Below are 21,986 nucleotides of genomic sequence, written 5' to 3' on the forward strand. Positions count from 1 at the left end.
CCTTCCCCTCTGACAGAATCTCTGAAGAATGGGAAAAGAAAATATGGCAACTGGCCAAGCAAGTGAAAACAGAGATACACAAATGCAACTATCTTAAACTAAGAAGCTTCTGTACCTCAAAAGAAATAGTGACCGGAATACAAAAACAATCTACAGAATGAGAAAGGATATTCAACCAATACCCATCTGATAAGGGGTTGATATCAAGGATATACAAGGCACTGGTTGAACTCTACAAGAAGAAAACATCCAACCCCATCAGAAAATGGGGTGATGAGATGAACAGAAACTTTATCAAAGAAGAAATGTGAATGACCTAAAGGCACATGAAAAAATGCTCTTCATCACTAATCATCAGGGAGATGCAGATCAAAAAGTAAGACATCATCTCACACCACAGAGACTGGCCCACATCCAAAAGAACAAAAGCAACTGGTGTTGGCGTGGATGTGAGGAGAAAGGGACTCTCCTTCACTGCTGGTGGGAATTCTGACTGGTTCAGTCCTTTTGGAAAACAGTATAGACGTTTCTCAAAAAACTAGAAACTGAGCTCCCATTTGACCCAGCAATACCACTTCTGGGAATATAACCTGGATATGCAAAAAAGTATAGTAGAAATGACATCTGCACTTATATGTTCATTGCATCACTATTTACAATGGCTAGAATCTGGAAAAAAATGAGGGCCTGAGAACAGATGACTGGCTTAAGAATCTTCGGTCCATCTACACAATGGAATGCTATGCAGCTGTTAGAAAATATGAAGTTATAAAACTTGCATATAAGTGAATCAACATGGAGAGTATCATGCTAAATGAAATGAGTCAGAAAGAGAGGGACAGACATAAAAAACACTGCACTCATTGGTGGAATATAAAATAACAGAATGGGAGACTAAAACCCAAGGATAGTAGAGATAAGGACCAGAAGGATTGCTCCACGACTTGGAAGCCACCTCACATGCTGGGAGAAAAGGCAGCTCAGGTAGAGAAGGGACCACCAAGTAAAGGATGCTTGGAGGACCTCCTCAGGATGGGATATGTGTGCTGAAAGTAGACTATTAACCGAACATGATGGCCACTTAACATTTGCATTGCATACCACAACACCCTAAAGGAGAGAGAGTAAAAGGGAATGCACCTGTCACAGAGGAAGTTGAGACAGAAAGCGTGATTGGATGGATACTGGGAACATTAGTGGTGAAGAAAGAGCACTGGTAAAGGGATGGGTACTTGATCATTGTATGACTAAACGTAAGCATGACAGTTTGTAAATCTGTAATTGTACCTCATGGTGATTCATTAAAAAAAATTTAAAAATTAAAAATTTTTAAAAAGAACCATGTGATGTTCAATATCAAATCTAAGGTCTCACACATGCTAAGTATGTTCTCTACCACTTGAGCCACATCCCTGATCCCAGGAATGTCTTGTACTATTTTGCATCTCGCCCCACTTCTCTTTGGCATAATTCTGTACTCAAATAGCCTAAAAACTATAATAAATTATATATTATTAAAAAAAGAAAATATGGCACATCTACACAATGAAATATTATGCAGCTGTCAGGAAAAATGAAGTAATTAAATTTGTTTATAAATGGATGAACATGGAGAGTATCATGCTGAGTGAAAATAGAAGTAAAGGAATAGATATAGAATGACTGCATTCACTTGTGGTATATAACTATATCACGATATCACTGTATCACTGCCATCCCATTGCTCATCAATTTGCTCGAGCATACACTAGTAATGTCTCCATTGTGAGACTTGTTGTTACTGTTTTTGGCATATAGAATACACCACGGGTAGCTTGCCGGGCTCTGCCATGTGGGCGAGATACTCTCAGTAGCTTGCTGGGCTCTCCAAGAGGGACGGAGGAATCGAACCCAGATATATATATATATATATATATATATATATATTAGAAGAATAATATACATGGCCAGGATAAACAGGGGTTAGAAGGACTGTCTATGGTTGGAAGTAACCACAAGTGGGTGTGGGGCTGAAAGTAGGTTAGATAAAGAAGAGACAAGTGTGACAAAAATAGCTGAGAATGATCACGCTGGGTAAGATCTGAGGGCTAAAATTATGTAAGAGATATTCTTGATAATCTTTTAGTATCAATATTTCAAACCACAATGCCCAAAAAGAGACAGAAGCAGAGACAGAAACAGAGACAGAGAGAAGATAAAGTGCCTGCCTTGGCAGACAGGGGGTGAGGGGATGGGGGTGATGGGAAGGAACCTGGGGACACCGGTGCTGGTAAATTTACACTAGTGGAGGGATGGGTGTTCTAATACTGTATGACTGAAATCCAATCATGAACAGCTTTGTAATACTCTAAAATTAATAAATTAATTAAATAAAAAGCATTTTAAATAAATTTTTAAAGACTGACTTGGGGAATTGTGGCAATGAGAGGAAAAGCACAAAGAAAGGGTAAATGGCAAACTCAAGGGATTAGGGGTGCTATTAAGAGCACTGTAACCTTACCTGGAGGGAGGTAACGGAACAATTCACCTATGAAGCCTAAAACAATTAAGGTTACTATCCAGAAGCAAGAATATTGTTCCATTTATATATATATAATATATATATATGAGCTCTGATAAACCTGGGAAGGTTGAGAAGACTGACTACACAGAAAGACATCCTGTGCCAATTAGACAAAAGCATACAAGAAAAAGTACTATACCAATTCATTCAAAAGGTCAAATATAGAAATCTGCTTGTTTATTCAAGGCCAATGATAATTTGCATTGTTTCAGGAAAATATTACAAGCAGAATCAGTAAATATTACTAGGAGGGTAATACCATATTTTTTTCTAAAAGGGTTCTCAGAAATTTATTTTTTATAACAAGTGTGTTAGATCACACAAAAAAATGATAGCTCCAACCTTTCACATGAGGTTTGAATACTGTTTAGCATGTCACTTAATAATGACAGAAATAAATGAACAAATTTATGTTACAAAACTATTTTTAGAGGCTGGAACATTAGCACAGCAGGTAAGGCATTTGTCTTGCACAAGGCCAACCCAGGTTCAATTCTCAGCATCCCATATGTTCCCCCACGCACCGCCAGGAGTAATTCATGAGTGCAGAGCTAGGAGTAACCCCTGAGCATCGCTGGGTGTGACCCCCCAAAAAAGCAAAAGAAAACTATTTTTATAGATTGTATAGTGTACTTTCTGTGAACGTCCTGAACCCCCACTTACACCACACTGTAACTGATTTACATGGTGCAAGAGGAGAGCCAACACTGGTAAATTTACTACAAAGTGGTAAATTTGGCCCAGAACGCATCCATGAAAGAAATGATGCCAGTCTCCATATATGAATTAAAACGGAGACAATTGCATAGGTGAAACATCATGTTGTGAAACATCATGTTGGCACACTGTGAAATTTTGGTTTCCCACAGGAGGCTTGTGTCATGAGTGACAAGTAGAAAGGGACCTAAAGGGAGCAGATTCTTGTGGCCTTGGATGATGGCGAAAAGTTCCAGGAAGTAGGTGACATTTGATGAGATACAGGCAAGAAGATGACAAAATAACGCTGAGACTTCACTGTCATTGAAAGCTTAGTCACTTCCAACCACTAGTATTAATGCTTTATGTTACCTCACAAAACGCTCAGAAGCCCAAAATGAGGTTTGCTTGGAACCTCATTTTCCTGACTAGGAATATGAGACACAGAAAGCAATAGTAATTTATAGTCGGTAGTAGTAAGAAGTGGGTATGTCTCCAATGAACATATCTCCTCAAGCTTGTGTAATTTGGCAGTGCCTCGGAGAATATTGGATTAGAGCTAAGTGATTCTTTCTCAGTCTGTGGGCATGTCTTGAAATATAGGTGGAAAGAAGTGCCACTGTGACGATGATCAGGCAGGCAGAGCGATCTGGGAGCTGGAAACTTGTGTCATTGGGCATCGATACGTCAAACATTGGGAGGATCCACCCATGTGTCTTCAACCAAGGCCATTCAGATGGCCATTCTTAGTAACAAAATAGCAAAGGAAAAGTTAGTTACCCATTTTGCTGGGAGGTATAGATTGTAATAATTGTAACCTATTACAAGAGGGAGCCATCAAGCTATATTGGGACATACTGTGTGAATTGCATCAGAAATGACAATGTTTAAGAGGACTGGAGCTATAGTGAGCACCAGGAGTGATCCCTTAGTGTAGAACCAGGAGTAAACCCTGAACGCCACGGGGTATGGCCACAAAACAAAAACAAAAGCAAAAAAATGGGGATAAAGGGTTTAAATTAGATTTGAAAGATTAGGATAGGCTAGATTTGAACATTAAGGAAGAGATTTAATATTTTCTACATATTTCTATGACTCTATGATAACAATATGAAAAAGGATTAACAATTCACCTGGCCTTGGGATGAGCACAAAGCGTTTAATCTAGAAGAGGAGGGTGTGGGCAGTGCGCCTGTCAATCAGTGCAGGCCCGCCAATGACAACGCAGGAAGTCAAGCCCTTACCTAGCGCAGGGCGTCATAAAAGGCTGAGTTGTCCGGTGCCAGTTACATCTACTGTTTCTCAGTTATAGGGGGACATGGCAGCAGAGCAGGACCTTTCCTGACTCTCCTAGCTAGGCTTGACTGATTTTATTTCCCATGTGCTGCCTGTAGAGTCATCGGAAGAAGATCGGGTGACTGGTGTGTTTTTGGACTTCGAGACATGGTTGATTACTGTTGAGCGTTGCGAAACAATCTGATGGGCCTTTCAGGTGTGTTTCTTTTTTTCATGTGGGTTTTGAAGCCCCTTTTGTGATGCATTCACATTTGGAGAGGTTTTAATTGTGAAATCTGGGAAGAAGGGTGTGCTTAGCTGAGGGTAGTAGGGTCCAGGACAGCATAGTGTAATTTGGACATCGAGGAGGCAATCCGACCATCCATGTCCAATGTTTTGGAGTAGGTAGTAACGCGGTACTTCTCTGAATCTTGATTGTCCAGTGTTTTCTTCTCAGAAAGGCATTTGACATGCTCAGCCTCATGTAGGTTCCACAGACTGTGGAATATAAAGAATGCAGCTTCTGACCCAGTATCTTTACACTTAAATTCTGCTTCCCTTACTCTTTATGTCTCCCTTATGGCACCCATCTCTTTACTACACCCTTTTTGAGGATCTGCTACTTCTCTTTAGCACCCTCTCTGTCCCATAAAATGCCAAACAAATCACCATAACACACAGCTGAGGATCTTTCTTCTCCCAATTCCAGATTGAATTTCAACTCCATGAATACACTTCTCCACTTCCAATGTCAAAGATACCTAAACATTTCTGCCAAATGATCGCTTGATTTTTTCTTTCCCCTGTTCTGCTCTATTCTAATGCATTTTTTTTCTGGTAGCAGAGCCCTCAAACTTTTGCCCCACACAAACACAGGATGATCTCACTTATGTGTGTTATATCAAATAACTGGATGCGAAACGGTAGAAAGGGAAGATGACTTGATCACCCTTAACCCCAAAGTTTTTGAGAGGAGAATGAAAGAAAAGGAAAGAAATCTAGGGGTTAGGAAGAAAGAGAGAAATGGAAATAATTGGGGGAGCAGGGGTCAAGGGTTTCATTATACTGGTGATATGGGTAAGTGGTGTAGCCATATATCCAAAACACAGACTCAACAATGAAAATGAGATCTAATCTGCAACCACGGGAACATTGTGATGTTGGATTAAGGTGACAGATGGAGATGGGTGTGTGTGTGAGGAAGTGGGACTGGGTAAGGAATATGGGAACACTTTTGGGGGGAAGTTGACACTAATGGCGGGATTGGAGTTGAAATATTATACCTAAAATTCAAGTATCGATAACTTTGTCAAGCATAATTCTTTAATTAAGTTTAAAAATATTTTAAAGACATTTAAAAAACCTTTTCAAATATTTCAACTGTTTCACTATGTAGATAATCCCATCTATGCTAGTGTCTCTAAGTTAATTAATATATGAAGACTTGCACCTCTCCTTCATGGATGTGTCCTCTCCCAAATTTACCGCTGTCTTCAGGCATTTTGCTTATATTTTCCTCAATGTACTTTATAGTTTCTGGACAGATCTCAAGATGTTTGAGCCACTTAAACTGACCTTTGTGTGATGACTAAGATCTGAATCCAGTTTTAATCTCTTTCATGTAGTTATCCAGTTTTCAAAGCACCATTTGTTGAAGAGATTATCTTTACACAACTTCATGTTCTCTGCTCCCTTACAAAAAATTTATGGTCCATATATATGATAATTTATTATTGAGTATTCAATTCCAACCCATTGATCTGAGATCCTGTCTTTCTTGAAGTACCACGGAGTTTTTATCACTACAGCTTTATAATCCAGTTTAAAATTAAGTAATGAAATACCTCCCAAATTTTTATTTTTCAGTATAGCTCTGGCCATTCTTTTGGTCTTTTCTGATTCTATAAAACTTTATTATTGACTTTTCTAAGTCCTGCAAGAATTTCATCTGGATTTGGATGGGGATTGCATTAAATCTATTTAATAGAATAGATAGGATAGTCATTTTAACAATATTGATTCTTCCAATCGATGAGCATGGGATATTTTTCCATTTCCTAAGGTCTTTTATCTGTTTCTTAAGTGATTTAAAGTTATCATAGTACATAGCTCCCATATATTTTATTAAGTAGATACCTAGATACTTAATGTTTGGGAATAATATTTTAAATGGAGTAGACTCCTTGAATAATTTATCCTCTGAGTTATTCTTTGTATATAAGATTATGACCAATTTTTGTGTATTAGTTTTGTAGCCAGCCACTTTGCTGTATTGGTTTATTGTTTCTAGGACCGTTTTAGTGTACTCTTTAGGGTTATCTATGTATACCATTATATTATCTGCAAATACTGATAATTTGAATTCTTCTTTTTCAATTTGGATCCCTTTGATTTGTTTTTCTTGCCTAGTGTGGTAGCCAGCAATTCTAATTCAATGATAAATAAAAGTGGTGTCAGTGAGCATCCTTGCCTTGTAACTGACCTCAGAAGGAATTTTTCCAGCTTTTCACTAGTAAGAATGATACTGACTGTGGGCTTGTTACAGATGGCCATTATTATTTTGAGGAAGATTCTTTCCACCACTATTTTGTTGAGGATTTTATCAGTAATGAATGTTGGATCTTGTCAAAAGCTTTCTCTGCATAAACTGCTATGATCATATGATTTTTATCTTTCCTTCAATGTGATGTATTATGTTAATTGATTTACATATGTTGAAAAATCCTTTTCTCCCTGGGATGAATTCTACTTGATCAAGGTGTATGATTTTTTTTATGTATTGTTGGATTAGGTTTGCTAAGATTTTCTGAAGGATTTTTGCATCAATATTCATCAGAAAGATTGGTCTGAAATTTTCTTTTCTTGAAGTGTTTCTGTTCACTTTTTTTATTAATTAGTGAGTCACCATGAGGGTACAGTAACAGATTTGCACATTTTCATACTTGAGTTTCCGTCATACAATGTTCGAGCACCCCTTCCTCCACTAGCGTCCATTCTCCACCACAGTGAATCCAGTATCCATCCCTCCCACCTCCCAATCCCATCCCTCCATCCCCCCCTTCCCTACCTCTGTGGCAGGGCATTCCTTTTTGTTCTCTCTCTCTCTCCTTTTGGGTGTTGTGGTCCGCAATAGGGGTATTGAGTGGCCATCATGTTCAATCTATAGTCTACTGTCAGCACACATCTCCCCTCCTGAGCGGGTCCTCCAACCAGAGCTTACTTTATGTTCCCTTCTCTATCTGAACTGCCTTTTCCCCCAGCATGTGAGGCCAGCTTCCAAGCCATTGATCCAACCTCCTGGTACTTATTTCTACTATTCTTTTTGTTTTTTGCTTTTTGGGTCACACCCGGCAATGCACAGAGGTTACTCCTGGCTCTGCACTCAGAAATCACCCCTGGCGGTGCTCAGGGAACCATATGGGATGCTGGGAATCAAACCCGGGTTGGCGCGTGCAAGGCAAACGCCCTACCCGCTGTGCTATTGCTCCAGCCCTTATGAGGGCTGAAACAGCAATTTCTACTATTTCTACTATTCTTGAGTGTTAGTCTCCTACTCTGTTATTTTATATTCCACAGATGAGCACAATCTTTCTATGTCTGTCTCTCTCTTTCTGACTCATTTCACTTAGCATGATACTTTCCATGTTGATCCACTTATATGCAAAATTCATGACTTCATCTTTTCTAACAGCTGCATAGTATTCCGTTGTGTAGATGTACCAAAGTTTCTTTAATTAGTCATATGTTCTTGGGCACTCGGATTTTTTCCAGGTTCTGGCTATTTTAAACAGTGCTGCGATGAACATATAAGTGCACTTTTGGTATTAGTGTAATGTTAGCTTCATAGAAGTTGTTATGAAAGATTCTTGTGTCTTTGATATTTTGGAAGAGCTTAGGGATATAGGCAGTAAATCTTCTTTGAAGGGTTGGTAGAACTCAACTGTGAACCTATCTGGACTGGAACTTTTGTTCTTGGAGTTATTGTTTTTAATTTTATTGAATCGCCGTGAGATACAGTTACAAGCCTTCATGTTGGAGTTATTCTTAATTACTGTTTCAATTTCCTGAATTGTGATTGGCCTGTTTAGGTTTTCTCCTTCTTCTTCATTCAGCTTTGAGGATTCCATGACTCTAAGAATCTATTTCTTCTAGGTTCTCCAGCCTAAAAACATAAAGTTGTCTGCGGTTCTCACTATATTCTTAACTTCTGGAAGATCCATTGTAATTTCTCCCCTTTAGTCTATGACCTAATTCATTTGAACATTTTCTCCTTTATTTTTCATGAGCCTAGCTAAAGTTAACCTCTTGCTTATTTTTTTTTCAAAGAACTAACTCCTGGTTTCAACAAGAGAAGTTTTTGAATCTTTGAATTGCTTTCTTAATTTCCATGTTGTTGATCTGTATCTAGTTTTTATTATTTATCTCCACCTACTACTTTTGAGATTCATTTGTTGTTCTTTGTCCATACTTTTGAGATGTGTGTTTAGAATGCTGATTTGAACTTTTTCTTCCTTCTTTTAATGTAGGTCTGCATTGCTATGAATTCACCCCCCCCCCCCGCTTAACACAGCTTTGCTGTATCCCATAGATTCTGATAGTGTGTCTTTATTTTCATTATTTTAAAGGAATCCTTTTATTTCTTTCTTGATTTCCTCTTTGATCCAATTATTTATCAGGGTTTTGTTCAGCTTGCAAGTGTTGGAAGTTTTCCCATCTTCTTTCTGTTATTAATTTTTACTTTCATGGAATTGTGGTCTGTAGTTTGTACAATTTCTATGTTTGTAAATTTATGCATGTTTTAATTATGCCATAATATGTGATCCATTCTGGATAATGTTCGATGTGCATGAGAGAAGAATGGGTATTCTTGTCTTGGGGGATACAGAATCCTATATGTATCTAACAATCCCAGTTCTTTAGTTCCTTATTTAGGGCTTTTTTGTCTCTTTACTGATATCCCATCCAGTTGATCTGTCTAGAAGAAAAAGGCGTGTGCTGGAGTCTACCACTCCTAGTGTGTTTCCATCAATTTGTTTCATTAGTCTTGTGAGCAGAAACTTTGTGAACTTCATTGAACCTTCATTTCATGCAAAAATATTTATGGCAGTTAGTATTTCTTGATCTATTATCCCCTTGACCAAAAAATACTGGTCCATCACTATCTCTAATGACTTTCTTTATATTGAGTGCAATTTGGTCTGATTTAAGTATAGCTATACAGCCTTTTTCCTAATCTTCCATTGGCTTGTATGATTATTTTCCATCCTTTCTCTATATATCTGTATTTATTCTGTGAGTTTAAGTGTTTTCTGTAGTCAGCAAATGGATGGATTTTCCTTCCTGATCCATCCAATGCCTTTTTATAGGGGAGTTTAATCCATTGACATTGAGAGATTATTGACATAAAGGATTGTGTTGCCATTTTTGTATATGGAATCAAGTTGTTTTTGCAAGAGTCTGGTTTTTTATGGGTGGGAGGCCTTTCAGTAATTCTTGCAGAACTGTTTATTTATCACAAATGCTGCCAACTCCTGTTTGTATAAAAAGAGCTTCTTATTCCTCCCTCAAGTTTAAAAGATAGCTTTGCAGAGTAGCAGAGTAGTGGACTCTAGGTCGGAAGTCTGTTTCAGTTGTATTTCTAATATGTCATTTTACTTTTTCCTGGTTTGTAAGCTATCATATGGAAGGTCTGTTGCAATTCTTATATTGTTTCCCTCAAATTTTAGGGTTTTCTTCTCTCTTGTTGCTTTAAGTAATCTGTAGTTTTTTTTTTTATTTTACCATTTTGATTACTATCAAAGTGGCATTGTTTTGTTTGAATCTATTTTGCTTAGTACTGTTTGATCCCTTTGAATCTGTGCAGGAGCTTCGCTCAGGAGATGGAAAATATTCTTGGTTATATTTTTTTTCTTCCATGAGTTGTTCTTTTCCTTTCATTATTTCCTCTCCTTCTGGTATTTCTATGATTTGAAGATTATTTCTATTGTTACTCTCTAACGTGAATCTCACATTCTCTTCAATTTGTTTACTATTTTACTTTTCTTTTCTCACTTTATTATTGGTGTTGGTTAGTATTTTGTCTTCAATACCAATAATACGGTCTTCTGCATGATGATTCTTGTTGCTGTGGCTTGCTATTGTATTATTACACCTTCAATTCAATTTGTATGGATTCTTTGATTCATTGGATCAGTACATGTTTCAGTTAGTTGAATGTTTTTCTAGTTATTGCTTTATTTCTATGGCCATTCCTTTTTATTTTATTGAATCAGCATGCTATACACAGTTAAAAAGCTGTTCATGATCCAGCTTCAGTCATACGATGCTCCAACACCCATCCTTCCACTAGTGTACATTCCCACCACCAATGCCCCCTGTTTCCCTCCCACCACCACCCCCAGTCTGTCTCTATGGCAGGTACTATCCTTTTTTCTCTCTGTCTCTCTCTCCTTGTGGTAAATATGGTTTGCAATACTGTCACTGAAAGGTTATCACGTTTGTTCCTTTACATACTTTCAGCACGCAGTTCTTATCCAGAGTGATCACTTTCAGCTATCTTTGTGATAGTGGTCCCTTCTATATTCCAGCTGCCTTCTCCCCCAGCACCTGACCAGACTTCAAAACATGGACCATCCTCCTGTCCCTTATTTCTACTGTCCTTGGGTATCACAATCATGTTATGTTTTTATATCCCCAAAATGAGTGCAATCATTCTATGTCTGTCCCTCTCCTGATTCATTTCATTCAGCATAATACTCTCCATATTCATACATTTATAAGTGAATTTCATGACTTTATTTTTCCTAACAACAGAATAATATTCCATTGTGTAAATGTACCATTGTTTCTTTATTCGGTTGTCTATTATCAGACACTTGCATTGTTTTCAGATTCTGGCTATTGTGAATAATGCGACAATGAACATAAAAGTGAAAGTGGCATTTCTGCTGTGTGTTTTTGAGCTCCTGGGGTATATTTCCAGAAGTGGCATTGCTGGGTCATATGGAAGTTCAATTTCGTTTTCTAAGGAATGCTCATATTACTTTCCTAAAAGGCTAGTCCAGTCTGCATTCCCACCAACAATGAAGGCAAGTCCCCTCCTCCCTGCACCCGAACCAACACTGGTTGTTCTTGTTCTTTTTGATGTGTTCCAGTCTCTGTGGCATGAGATGATATCTCATTGTTGTTTTTATTTGCATCTCTCTGATGATCAGCAATGTAGAGCATTTTTTTCATGTGTCTTTTGGACATTTTTATTTCTTATTTGAGGAAGTTTCTGTTCAATTCTTCTCCCTATATTTTGATGGGGTTGGATTTTTTCTTGTAAAGTACTACCAGTTCCTTATATATCTTGGATGTTAGCCCCTTCTTAGAGGTGTATTGGGTAAATAATTTTTCCCAGTCTTTTGAATATCTTTGTATCTTGGTCACCATTTCTTTTGAGGTGCAGAAGCTTCTTATTTTAATGTAGTCCCATATGTTTATTTTTGCTTCCACTTGGTCAGTGGTGTTTCATCTTTGAAGATAACTTCAGCTTCAATGTCATGGAGGGATCTGCCCATATTTTCCTCCGTGTACCTTATGGATTCAGTTTTAGTATTGAAGTTTTTAATCCATTTTTATCTGAGTTTTTTGTGCCTGGTATTAAAAAGGCCTAAGGTTTTTTTTTTTGGCATGTAACTGCCCAGTTTTCCCAGCACCACTTGTTGAAGAGATTTCCTTTGTTCCACTGCATATTTCTTGCTCCTTTATGATTAGGTGATCATATATTTAAGGGTAAGGGTCAGGATACCCTATTCTATTGATCTATGGGTCTATCATGCTATTTTAATTACTACCACTTTGTAGTACAGTTTGAAGTAGAGGAAGGTGATGCCTGCCACTTATTTTATATCCCAAGGATTGCCTTAGCTATTCGTGGGGGCTTCTATTGTTCCATATAAATTCTAGAAGTTTTGATATATTTCTTTAAAAAATGTCATAGATATCCCTATAGAGACTGCACTGATAACACTTTGGGGAGTTTGCCTTTTTGACAGTGTAATCCTCCCAATCCAGGAGCAGGGGATGCTTTTCCATTTTCTCGTGTCCTCTTTTGTATCTTGAAGTAGAGTTTTATAGTTTTCTTTATATAACTCCTTTACATCTTTAGTTAAACTAATTCTGATGTACTTAATTTTCTGAGGCACAATTGTGAATGGGTTTATTTTACTAATATCTTTTTTATTATTTGTATATAGAAAAACCATGGAATTTTGGGCACTGATTGTGTAGCCTGCTACATTACTATACTAACTTATTATTTCTAGGAGTTTTTATAGATTCTTTGAGATTTTTTAGTATAGAGTTATGTCATCTGCAAGTAGCGAAAGTTTGACTTCTTCCTTTCCTATATGGATGTCCTTGATATCTTTTTCCTTCCTAACTGCTGTGTCAAGTACTTCCAGTTCTATATTAAACAGGAGTGGTGAGAGTTGGCAACTTTGTCTTGTGTCTGATCTTAGGGGTAGAGCCTTTTAGTTTTTTCCCCATTGAAAATAATGCTTGCTGTGGGTTTGTGGTAGGTGCCTTTGACAATATTGAGGAAAGTTCCTTCAACTCCCATTTTTTTGAGAGAGTTTTTCTTATCATGAATGAGTGCTGGATCTTGCCAAATGCTTTCTTTATATGATCATATAGTTTTTATCTTTTCTTTTATTTATATGGTGTATTATGTTGCTTGTGAATGTTAAACCATCCTTGCATCCCCAGGATAAATCCTACTTAGTCATGGTGTGTGATCCTTTTGATGAGTTGTTGTATTCTATTTGTGAGTATTTTGTTAAAAATCTTTGTATTTGTGATAATCAGGGATATGGATCTGTAATTTTCTTTTGTGTGTGTGGTGTCTCTCTCTACTTTGGGTTTCAGAATGATGTTTGCCTCATAGAAACTGTTTGGAAGTGTTTATGCATCTTCAATTTCTTGGAAAAGCTTGAAAAGGATTGGCAGTATGTCTTCTTTAAAGGTTTGAAAGAATTCGCTGGGCCTGCCTGGTGATGTTCAGGCTTTCAAAATCCTCTTTGTTCAGCTTTGGGAAGTTGCAGAAATTCAGGAATTTGTCCATTTCTTCAAAATTCACTTGTTTCATGGTGTAAAGATTCTCAAGGTAATCTCTGATGATCCTATGAATTTTTGTAGTTTCTGTTGTGATGGCCCCCTTTTCATTTCTGTTTTGGTTTATTAGGGTTTTCTCTCTATTTCTTTGTAAGTCCTGCCAGTAGTTTATCAAGCTTGTTTATTTTTGCAGAGAATCAGCTCTTGGTTTCATTGATCTTTTGGATTGTTTTTTGGGGATTCCAGATCATTGGTTTCTGCTCTAAGTTTTATTATTTCCTTCCTCCTGCCTAGTTTGGGTCCTTTTGTTGGTCATTTTCCAATATCTTAAACTCTGAGACTAAGTTATTGGTGTGGACCCTTTCTTCCTTTTTGATGAATACTTGCAAAACTATGAACTTTCATCTTAACATTGATTTTGCTGTTTCTCACAAGTTTGGGAAGCGCATGTCCTCATTCTCATTTGTTTCCAGGTATCTTTTGATTTCTTCCTTGATTTTCTTCCAAGCCACAGGTTGTTCAGTAGTGAGCTGTTTAATTTCCAGGTATTTGATTTGATTATCCGTTTCTCTGTGTGACTAACTTCTATTTTCAGTGCATCATGGTCTGAAAAGATAGTTGATACAATTTCTATCCTCTTAATTTTACAGAAGTATGTTTTGTGACCCAGCATGTGGTCTATCTTGGAGAATGTCCCATGTGCACAGGAGAAGAATGTATATTCAGCTTTGGGGGGATGAAAAGTCCTATAAATATCTATTAATCTATTCTCTTTTATTTTTTCCTTTAAATAAAGTATTTTCTTGCTGAGCTTCAATCTGGTTGATCTAATATGAGGTTATAAAGCGGTATTGAAATTTCCAGATACTGTTGTGTTATTATCAATGTCTTTCTTCAAGTCTATTAGCTATTGTTTGAAGTATTTTATGGTCCCTCATTAGTTGCATATACATTTAGGAGTATGAGTTCTTCTTGATGTACAGATCCCTTGATCATTAGTAAATCACCTTCACTCTCTCATATGACTTCCTTCAGCCCAAAGTCTATTTCATCTCGTACTAGTATGACCACCCCTGCTTTTTTGAGGGGGTTATTTGCTTGAAAAATTGTTTTCCAGCCTTTGACTTTGAGCCTGTGTTTGGTTTGATTGTTCTCTTGCAGGCAGTAGAGTGTTCAGTTCAGTTTTCTTATCCACCCTGCCATTTTGTGCCTTTTGATTGGTGCACTTAGTCCATTGACATTGAGAGAGATTATTGTGATGGGCATTTGCGCCATCTTTATGTAGGAGTTGATGTACTTGAGAAGCTTGTCTTACCTTAAAAGAGCCCATTTACTTCTTCTTGTAACAGTGATTTGTCTTTGAAGTTCCTAAGTTGTTGTATCTGTAAAGTTATGTATTGTCTCTTCATATCTGAAGCTGGGTAAAGTATTCTTGGTGAGGCATTCATTTCATTGAGTATTCTCACTATATCCCAGTACTGTTAGAGCCCTGGGTGTTTCATCTGATAAGTCTGCTGTGAATTTTAAGGATGCTCCTTTGTAAGCAATTCCATTCTTTGATCTTGCTATTTTCAGTATTCCATATTTATGGTTTTCGTTATTCTGATTAGGATGTGTCTTGGGGTATTTTTATTTGGATTTCTTTTAGCTGGTACACGTCAGGTCCCCTGGATTGGGTGCATGCACTCTTCACCTCTGGGAACTTCTCAGCAATGATGGCTTTGACAGTTGCTTCTTATTTAGGGTTTTCTTCCTACCCCTCTGATGCCCCAGTGATTCTTATGTTGTTCCTCTTGAACTCACCCCAAAGTTCTCCTTTCATCTGTTACTTTATCTTAAGGCTCTTACCCGTCATCTGTTGTTGTCTGGAGATTTTCTGCACCTCATCTTGGAGCTCACTGATTTTGTCCTCAGCAGCACAGTAACAGCTGCTGTGAGTTTTTCATTTCACCTTCTAGGTTTTTCAGATCTGTCATTTCTGCTTATATTTTTGTTTGTGCTTCCCTCATTTCTGTCCTCGTATCATCCTGAATTTTGTTGGCAGTGCGTTCCATTGTTTATTTGATCTCCTTAAGCATACTTAACAGTCTCATTCTAAATTTCTTATCAGAGAGGTTATACAGCTCATTATTACTGGTTCTGTCAACTGGTCTAGCTTCTTCAGTCACTAAGTCTGGTAGTTTTCTGCTTTGCTTTACCATTATCACCTTTGCAATTTGGAGTTTTTTCTTGTGTGGTTTTGTGTAGTTAGGGGTTTATACTAGTATGTCTTTGTATGTTTATGATGAGTTATGGAAGTGGTGAGAAATGTGGGTGCGACTACGGAGCGAAGTTGAGCAGCCATGCACTTCTCGGGCAAGGTTCATTGGTACCTGTAGGGGGAAATGCTTCTTCTGGGGCCAAAAGCCACCCCTGATGCCATGGAGAATTTCTAGCCATGCCTTATCTTACCATGTCCATTTTGTGGAGCATTGACTTGAGTTCGCCATCAATGAGGCATGAAGGTTTATTTAAGCTTGATAATTTGCCAGGACTTCTGTCTCTTGCCAGACCAGGTAAATTTTTTTTTTTTAGTTTGGCAATTCTTTTTATTTTTTTTAATTTATTTATTTTTAATTAGAGAATCACCGTGAGGGTACAGTTACAGATTTATACACTTTTGTGCTTATACTTCCCTCATACAAAGTTTGGGAACCCATCCCTTCACCAGTGCCCATTCTCCACCACCCGTAAACCCAGTGTCCCTCCCACCCTCCCCAATCCCATCTCCCCCCCACCCCACCCTGCCACTGTGGCAAGGCATTCCCTTCTGTTTTCTCTCTCTAATTAGCTGTTGTGGTTTGCAATAAAGGTGTTGAGTGGCCGCTGTGCTCAGTCTCTAGCCCTCATTCAGCCCGCAACTCCCTTCCCCCACATGGCCTTCGACTACAATGTAATTGGTGATCGCTTCTCTGAGTTGCCCTTTCCCCGGAACGTGAGGCCAGCCTCGAAGCCATGGAGTCAACCTCCTGGTACTTATTTCTACAGTTCTTGGGTGTTAGTCTCCCACTCTGTTATTCTATATACCATAGATGAGTGCAATCTTTCTATGTCTGTCTCTCTCTTTCTGACTCATTTCACTCAGCATGAAACTTTTCATGCCCATCCACTTGACTACAAAATTCTTGACCTCCTTTTTTCTAACAGCTGCATAGTATTCCATTGTATAGATGTACCAAAGTTTCCTCAACCAGTCATCCGTTCTGGGGCATTCGGGTTTTTTCCAGATTCTGGCTATTGTAAACAGTGCTGCGATGAACATACATGTGCAGATGTTGTTTCGATTGTACTTTTTTGCCTCTCTGGGATATATTCCCAGCAGTGGTATTGCTGGGTCAAATGGGAATTCAATATCTAATTTTTTGAGAGTCGTCCAAATTGTTTTCCAGAAGGGCTGAACCAGTCGGCATTCCCACCAGCAGTGAAGAAGGGTCCCTTTCTCCCCACATCCTCTCCAACAGCGGTTGCTTTTGTTCTTTTGGATGTGTGCTAGTCTCTGTGGTGTGAGGTGGTATCTCAAAGTTGTTTTGATCTGCATCTCTCTGATGATTAGTGATGCAGAGCACTTTTTCATGTGCCTTTTGGCCATTCGTATTTCTTCCTTGGTAAAGTTTCTGTTCATTTCTTCGCCCCATTTTTTGATGGGGTTGGATGTTTTCTTCTTGTAGAGTTCAACCAGTGCTTTATATACCATTGATATCAACCCCTTATCTGATGGGTATTGTGTAAATATCCTTTCCCATTCTGTGGATAGTCTTTGTATTCTGGTCACTGTATCTCTTGCGGTGCAGAAGCTTTTTAGTTTAATGTAGTCCCATTTGTTGATCTCTGTTTTTACTAGATTGCTTAGTTCCGTGTCACCTTTGAAGATACCTTTATCTTCAATATCGTGGCGGGTTTCGCCGACCTTGTCTTCAATGTACCTTATGGTTTGTGGTCTAATGTTGAGGTCTTTAATCCATTTTGATCTGACTTTTGTGCATGGTGTCAGGTCAAGGTCTAAACCCATTTTTTTGCATGTGGTTGTCCAGTTGTGCCAGCACCATTTGTTAAAGAGGCTTTCCTTGCTCCACTTCACATCTCTTGCTCCCTTATCAAAGATTAGATGGTCATACATTTGGGGTTGTGTGTAGGGATATTCCACCCTGTTCCATTGGTCTACGGCTCTGCCTTTGTTCCAGTACCATGCTGTTTTAATTGTTACTGCTTTGTAGTAAAGTTTGAGGTTGGGGAGGGTGATGCCTCCCATCATCTTTTTCCCAAGAATTGTTTTAGCTATCCTTGGACGTTTGTTATTCCATATGAATTTTAGGATTGCTTGATCCATTTCTTTGAAGAATGTCATGGGTATACTTATAGGGATCACATTGAATCTGTATAATGCTTTAGGGAGTATTGCCATTTTGACAACATTGATTCTCCCTATCCACGAGCAGGGTATATGTTTCCATTTCCTCATGTCCTCTTTGATTTCATGGAGTAGCGTTATGTAGTTTTCTTTGTAAAGGTCTTTTACTTCCTTGGTTAAGCTGATTCCGAGGTACCTGATTTTCTGGGGCACGATTGTGAATGGGATTGCTTTTTTCATGTCCCTTTCCTCTGCCTCATTGTTTGCATATATGAAGGCCATGGATTTTTGGGTATTGATTTTGTAGCCTGCAACTTTACTGTATAAGTCTATTGTTTCTAAGAGTTTCTTAGTAGAGGTTTTAGGCTTCTCTAGATATAGTATCATGTCGTCTGCAAATAGTGAGAGTTTGATTTCTTCCCTTCCTATCTGGATGCCCTTAATCTCTTTTTCTTGTCTAATAGCTATCGCAAGTACTTCCAGTAGGTAAATTTTTTTTATTTCACCATTTTTCTTAAAGATTTGTGGGTGCTAAAGTTTGAACTTCAAAGTTCCTTATAGCTGAAATCTGATCTGATTTTTCACTTTTCAGGAAATAGTTACTCTTTATAATCTGTTTAAATATGTTATATGTGTCATGAATGGTAGGTAGAAAGTGTAGCAGGTTCATGTGGTTTGAAATGATAGGGAAAGGATTAAAGAGGTGATATGATATGAAAGAGGTAAAATATATTAAATTAACTCTCAGAAACCAGAGAGATGTTATAAGGGTATAGGTACTTGCCTTATAAGTGACCAAACCTGCCTTTTTAAAAACATTTTTTAAATTAAATCACCGTGAGATACAGTCAAAAAGCTTTTGTGATCACGTTTCAGTTTTACAATATTCCAACACCCATCCCTCCACTAGTGTGCATTTCCCACTACAAATATCCCCCATGTCCCCCCTTCCAACCCCGCAGCCTGCCTCTCTGATACGCACTTTTCTTCTCTCTTTCTCTTTCTCTATTCCTCCCTCTCTATCTATCCTTCCCGCTCTTTCTCTATCTCCCTTTAGAACATTATGGTTTGCAATACAGATACTGACAGGCCATCATATTTGGTCCTTTATCCACTTTCAGTATATATCTCCCATCCAGAGCGATCCCTTCCAACCATCATTGTTATAATCGTCCCTTCTCTAACCCAACTCTCCTCTCCCCCAGCCCTTAAGGTAGGCTTCCAACTGTGGACCATTTATCCTGACCCCCTTGTTTCTACCATCTTTGGGTATTAGTCTCATTCTATGTTTTATTTTGTTTTGCTTTATATAACACAAAGGAGTGCAGTCATTCTGTCTGTTCTTCTCCTGATATTTCACTTAGCATGATACTCTCCATGCCCATTCATTTATAAGAAAATTGTATTACTTCAATTTTTCTAATGCTGTGTAGTATTCCAATGTGTAGATGTACCAAGTCCTTTGTTCTCGGGCACTTAGTTTGTTACACTACAGAAACTGGCACACATCAAAAAGCATAAGAACAACCAGTGCTGGCACAGATGCAGGAAAGGGACTCTCCTTCATTATTGGTGGGAATGCAGACTGGTCCAGCCTTTTTTGAAAAAAATGTGGGCATTCATCAAAACACTAGAAATTGAGGTTTTACATGCCCCAGAAATACAACTTCTGGGATTATACCCTCAGGGTGCAAAAACACACAGCAAAATGACCTCTGAACTTATATGTTCATTGCAGCACTGTTCACAAGCCTGCTTTTATTCCATTCCAGGGACTGTATATTGTTCCCTGAATATCACCAGGAGTAATCCCAGGACATACAGCTAGTAGTGAGTCCTGTACACTGATAGGTGTGATCCCAAAAGCAGAATTTAAAAATAATAAGACAACAGTGTTCATCGATACTAAAAGCTTAGTCATTTCCAATTACTAGTATAAATGCTTTACATCTTTGCCCCCAAAGAATAGTATGGAAGGCTAGGATATGGGTTTACTTGGAACCTCATTTTCCTTAATAGGAATCTGAGACACAGAAGTAAATACTAATTTATTACTGGTAGTAGTACTGACTGAGGTTTGAATCCAATGAGGATATCTCAAACTCATATATTTTGGCAGTGTCTTCAGAGAATATTGGATTAAAGGTAAGTGATTCTTTTTCTCACTCTTGGAAAATGATTTGCACTAGAGGTGGAACAAAATGTCAGTGCCTCTTTAGTTTCTGTTGCTGGCACTCAACCCTTTGTCTCCTCCTCCACCATTCCCAATAGTCTGTGTGAGGAGAGGGAACAGTGCTTACAGTCACTCCCACTTCCACCATAAATTTGGTCAACACCCCGCATTACTGAAGGTGTCATACGACTCTGTGCCACCTCGTACATGCAAAACACACAATTATGGAGTAGACTACTGATCTCCAAATCAGATTTAAAGGATTGCTCATCTGACATGCTTTTTGTAGACGATAACAAATTTGAAAAAGCAGGTCTGAAGTAAGTTCTAACATCCTGCTCCTTCTCAATAGGCTGGTTATTAGAACTTCAATCTTCAAATTTTGTTTTCTCCTCCACCTTTCTGACATGTCGACACCCGTGGAAAGCAAGTCCAGAGTTTATGCAGATGTCAATTCACACCGACCCCCAGAATACTGGGATTATAAGTCACTTGTGATGCAGTTTGGAGATCAAGATGACTACCAGCTAATTAGAAAATTAGGCCAGGGGAAATACAGTAATGTGTTTGAAGCTATCAGTAGTACAAGTAACAAAAAAGTTATCGTTAAAATCCTCAAGCCAGTAATGGAGTTGAAAATCAAGCGCGAAATTAAGATTCTGCAGAATTTACAAGGTGGTCCCAACATCATCAAATTGGTAGAAGCTGTAAAAGACCCTCAGTCAGGAACCCCTGCCTTGGTTTTGGAACATGTAAATAACGGAGATCACAAGCGATTTTACCAGTTAACAGACTATGATAATCGATTTTACATCTATGAGATTTTGAAAGCCTTGGATTATAGTCACAGCATGGGCATTATGCACAGAGATGTGAAGCCCCATAATGTTGTCATTGATCATAAACACAAAAAGCTTCGGCTTATAGACTGGGGACTAGCAGAATTTTACCATCCTGGACAACAGTATAATGCTCAAGTTGGTTCCCTATACTTCAAAGGTCCTGAGCTTCTTGTAGACTATCAGATGTATGATTACAGTTTGGATATATGGAGCTTAGGTTGTATGCTAGCAAGCATGATCTTTCGCAAGGTGCCGTTTTTCCACGGAAGTGATGATTACGATCAGTTGTTTAGGATAGCCAAAGTTCTTGGGACAGATGATTTATATGACTATATTCAGAAATACAACGTTGACCTAGATCCGTGTTTAAGTGAACTGTTGGGCTCACATCCCCGTAAGAGCTGGGAGTGCTTTATAAACAAGAAAAACCAGCACCTTATCAGTCTAGAGGCCTTAGATTTACTGGACAAGCTGCTACGATATGACCATCAATCAAGGCTCACCGCTAGAGAGGCTATGGAACATCCCTACTTTTCTGACATTGTGAAAGACCAGACTCAGAGACGAAGTTCATCTATCAAGCCCAGGAAACATGTGTCCAACAGGACTAGACCAAGGATTTCTTCAGTGCAAAACCCTTCACCCCTTGGACATATGGCAGGCTTATCAGTCATTGATGCCCCCACCTCCCTTCAGAAGACTGATCTAGCCAACACTCACAAATAATGACACCTTCCTGATGCACAGGATGAGGTGGGGGATCAGTTGTTGTGATCTATGCCTGCCAGAGAGGGATGGAATTCTTTACAAGGGCATGAAAGAACCATTGCTTGTAGATTCATCAAGTTGTTCCATCAAAGCAATTCATGAGCTGAGTGTGTGGTTTTTTACCCTTTTTAACAAACTCAAAATTTTACCTGGGGATTCCCTGAAACATTACTTACAGGTGCAATA

General features: G+C 38.4%; 1 protein-coding gene across 1 annotated transcript; it reads left to right on the forward strand.

Annotated features, from left to right (window-relative positions):
• Positions 1-20,597: 20,597 nt before the first annotated feature.
• On the forward strand, positions 20,598-21,758 carry LOC101554360 (casein kinase II subunit alpha-like). The gene has a single exon (XM_055121114.1). It carries the CDS (start codon positions 20,598-20,600, stop codon positions 21,756-21,758), a length of 1,161 nt encoding a protein of 386 aa, XP_054977089.1.
• Positions 21,759-21,986: the final 228 nt, after the last annotated feature.

This window comes from Sorex araneus, chromosome X, assembly GCF_027595985.1.
Source record: "Sorex araneus isolate mSorAra2 chromosome X, mSorAra2.pri, whole genome shotgun sequence".
NCBI lineage: Eukaryota > Metazoa > Chordata > Mammalia > Eulipotyphla > Soricidae > Sorex > Sorex araneus.

What these genes read in the sequence shown, in the direction of transcription:
- LOC101554360 (XM_055121114.1), top strand. Translation starts at nt 20,598, where the DNA reads ATGTCGACACCCGTGGAAAGCAAGTCCAGAGTTTATGCAGATGTCAAT.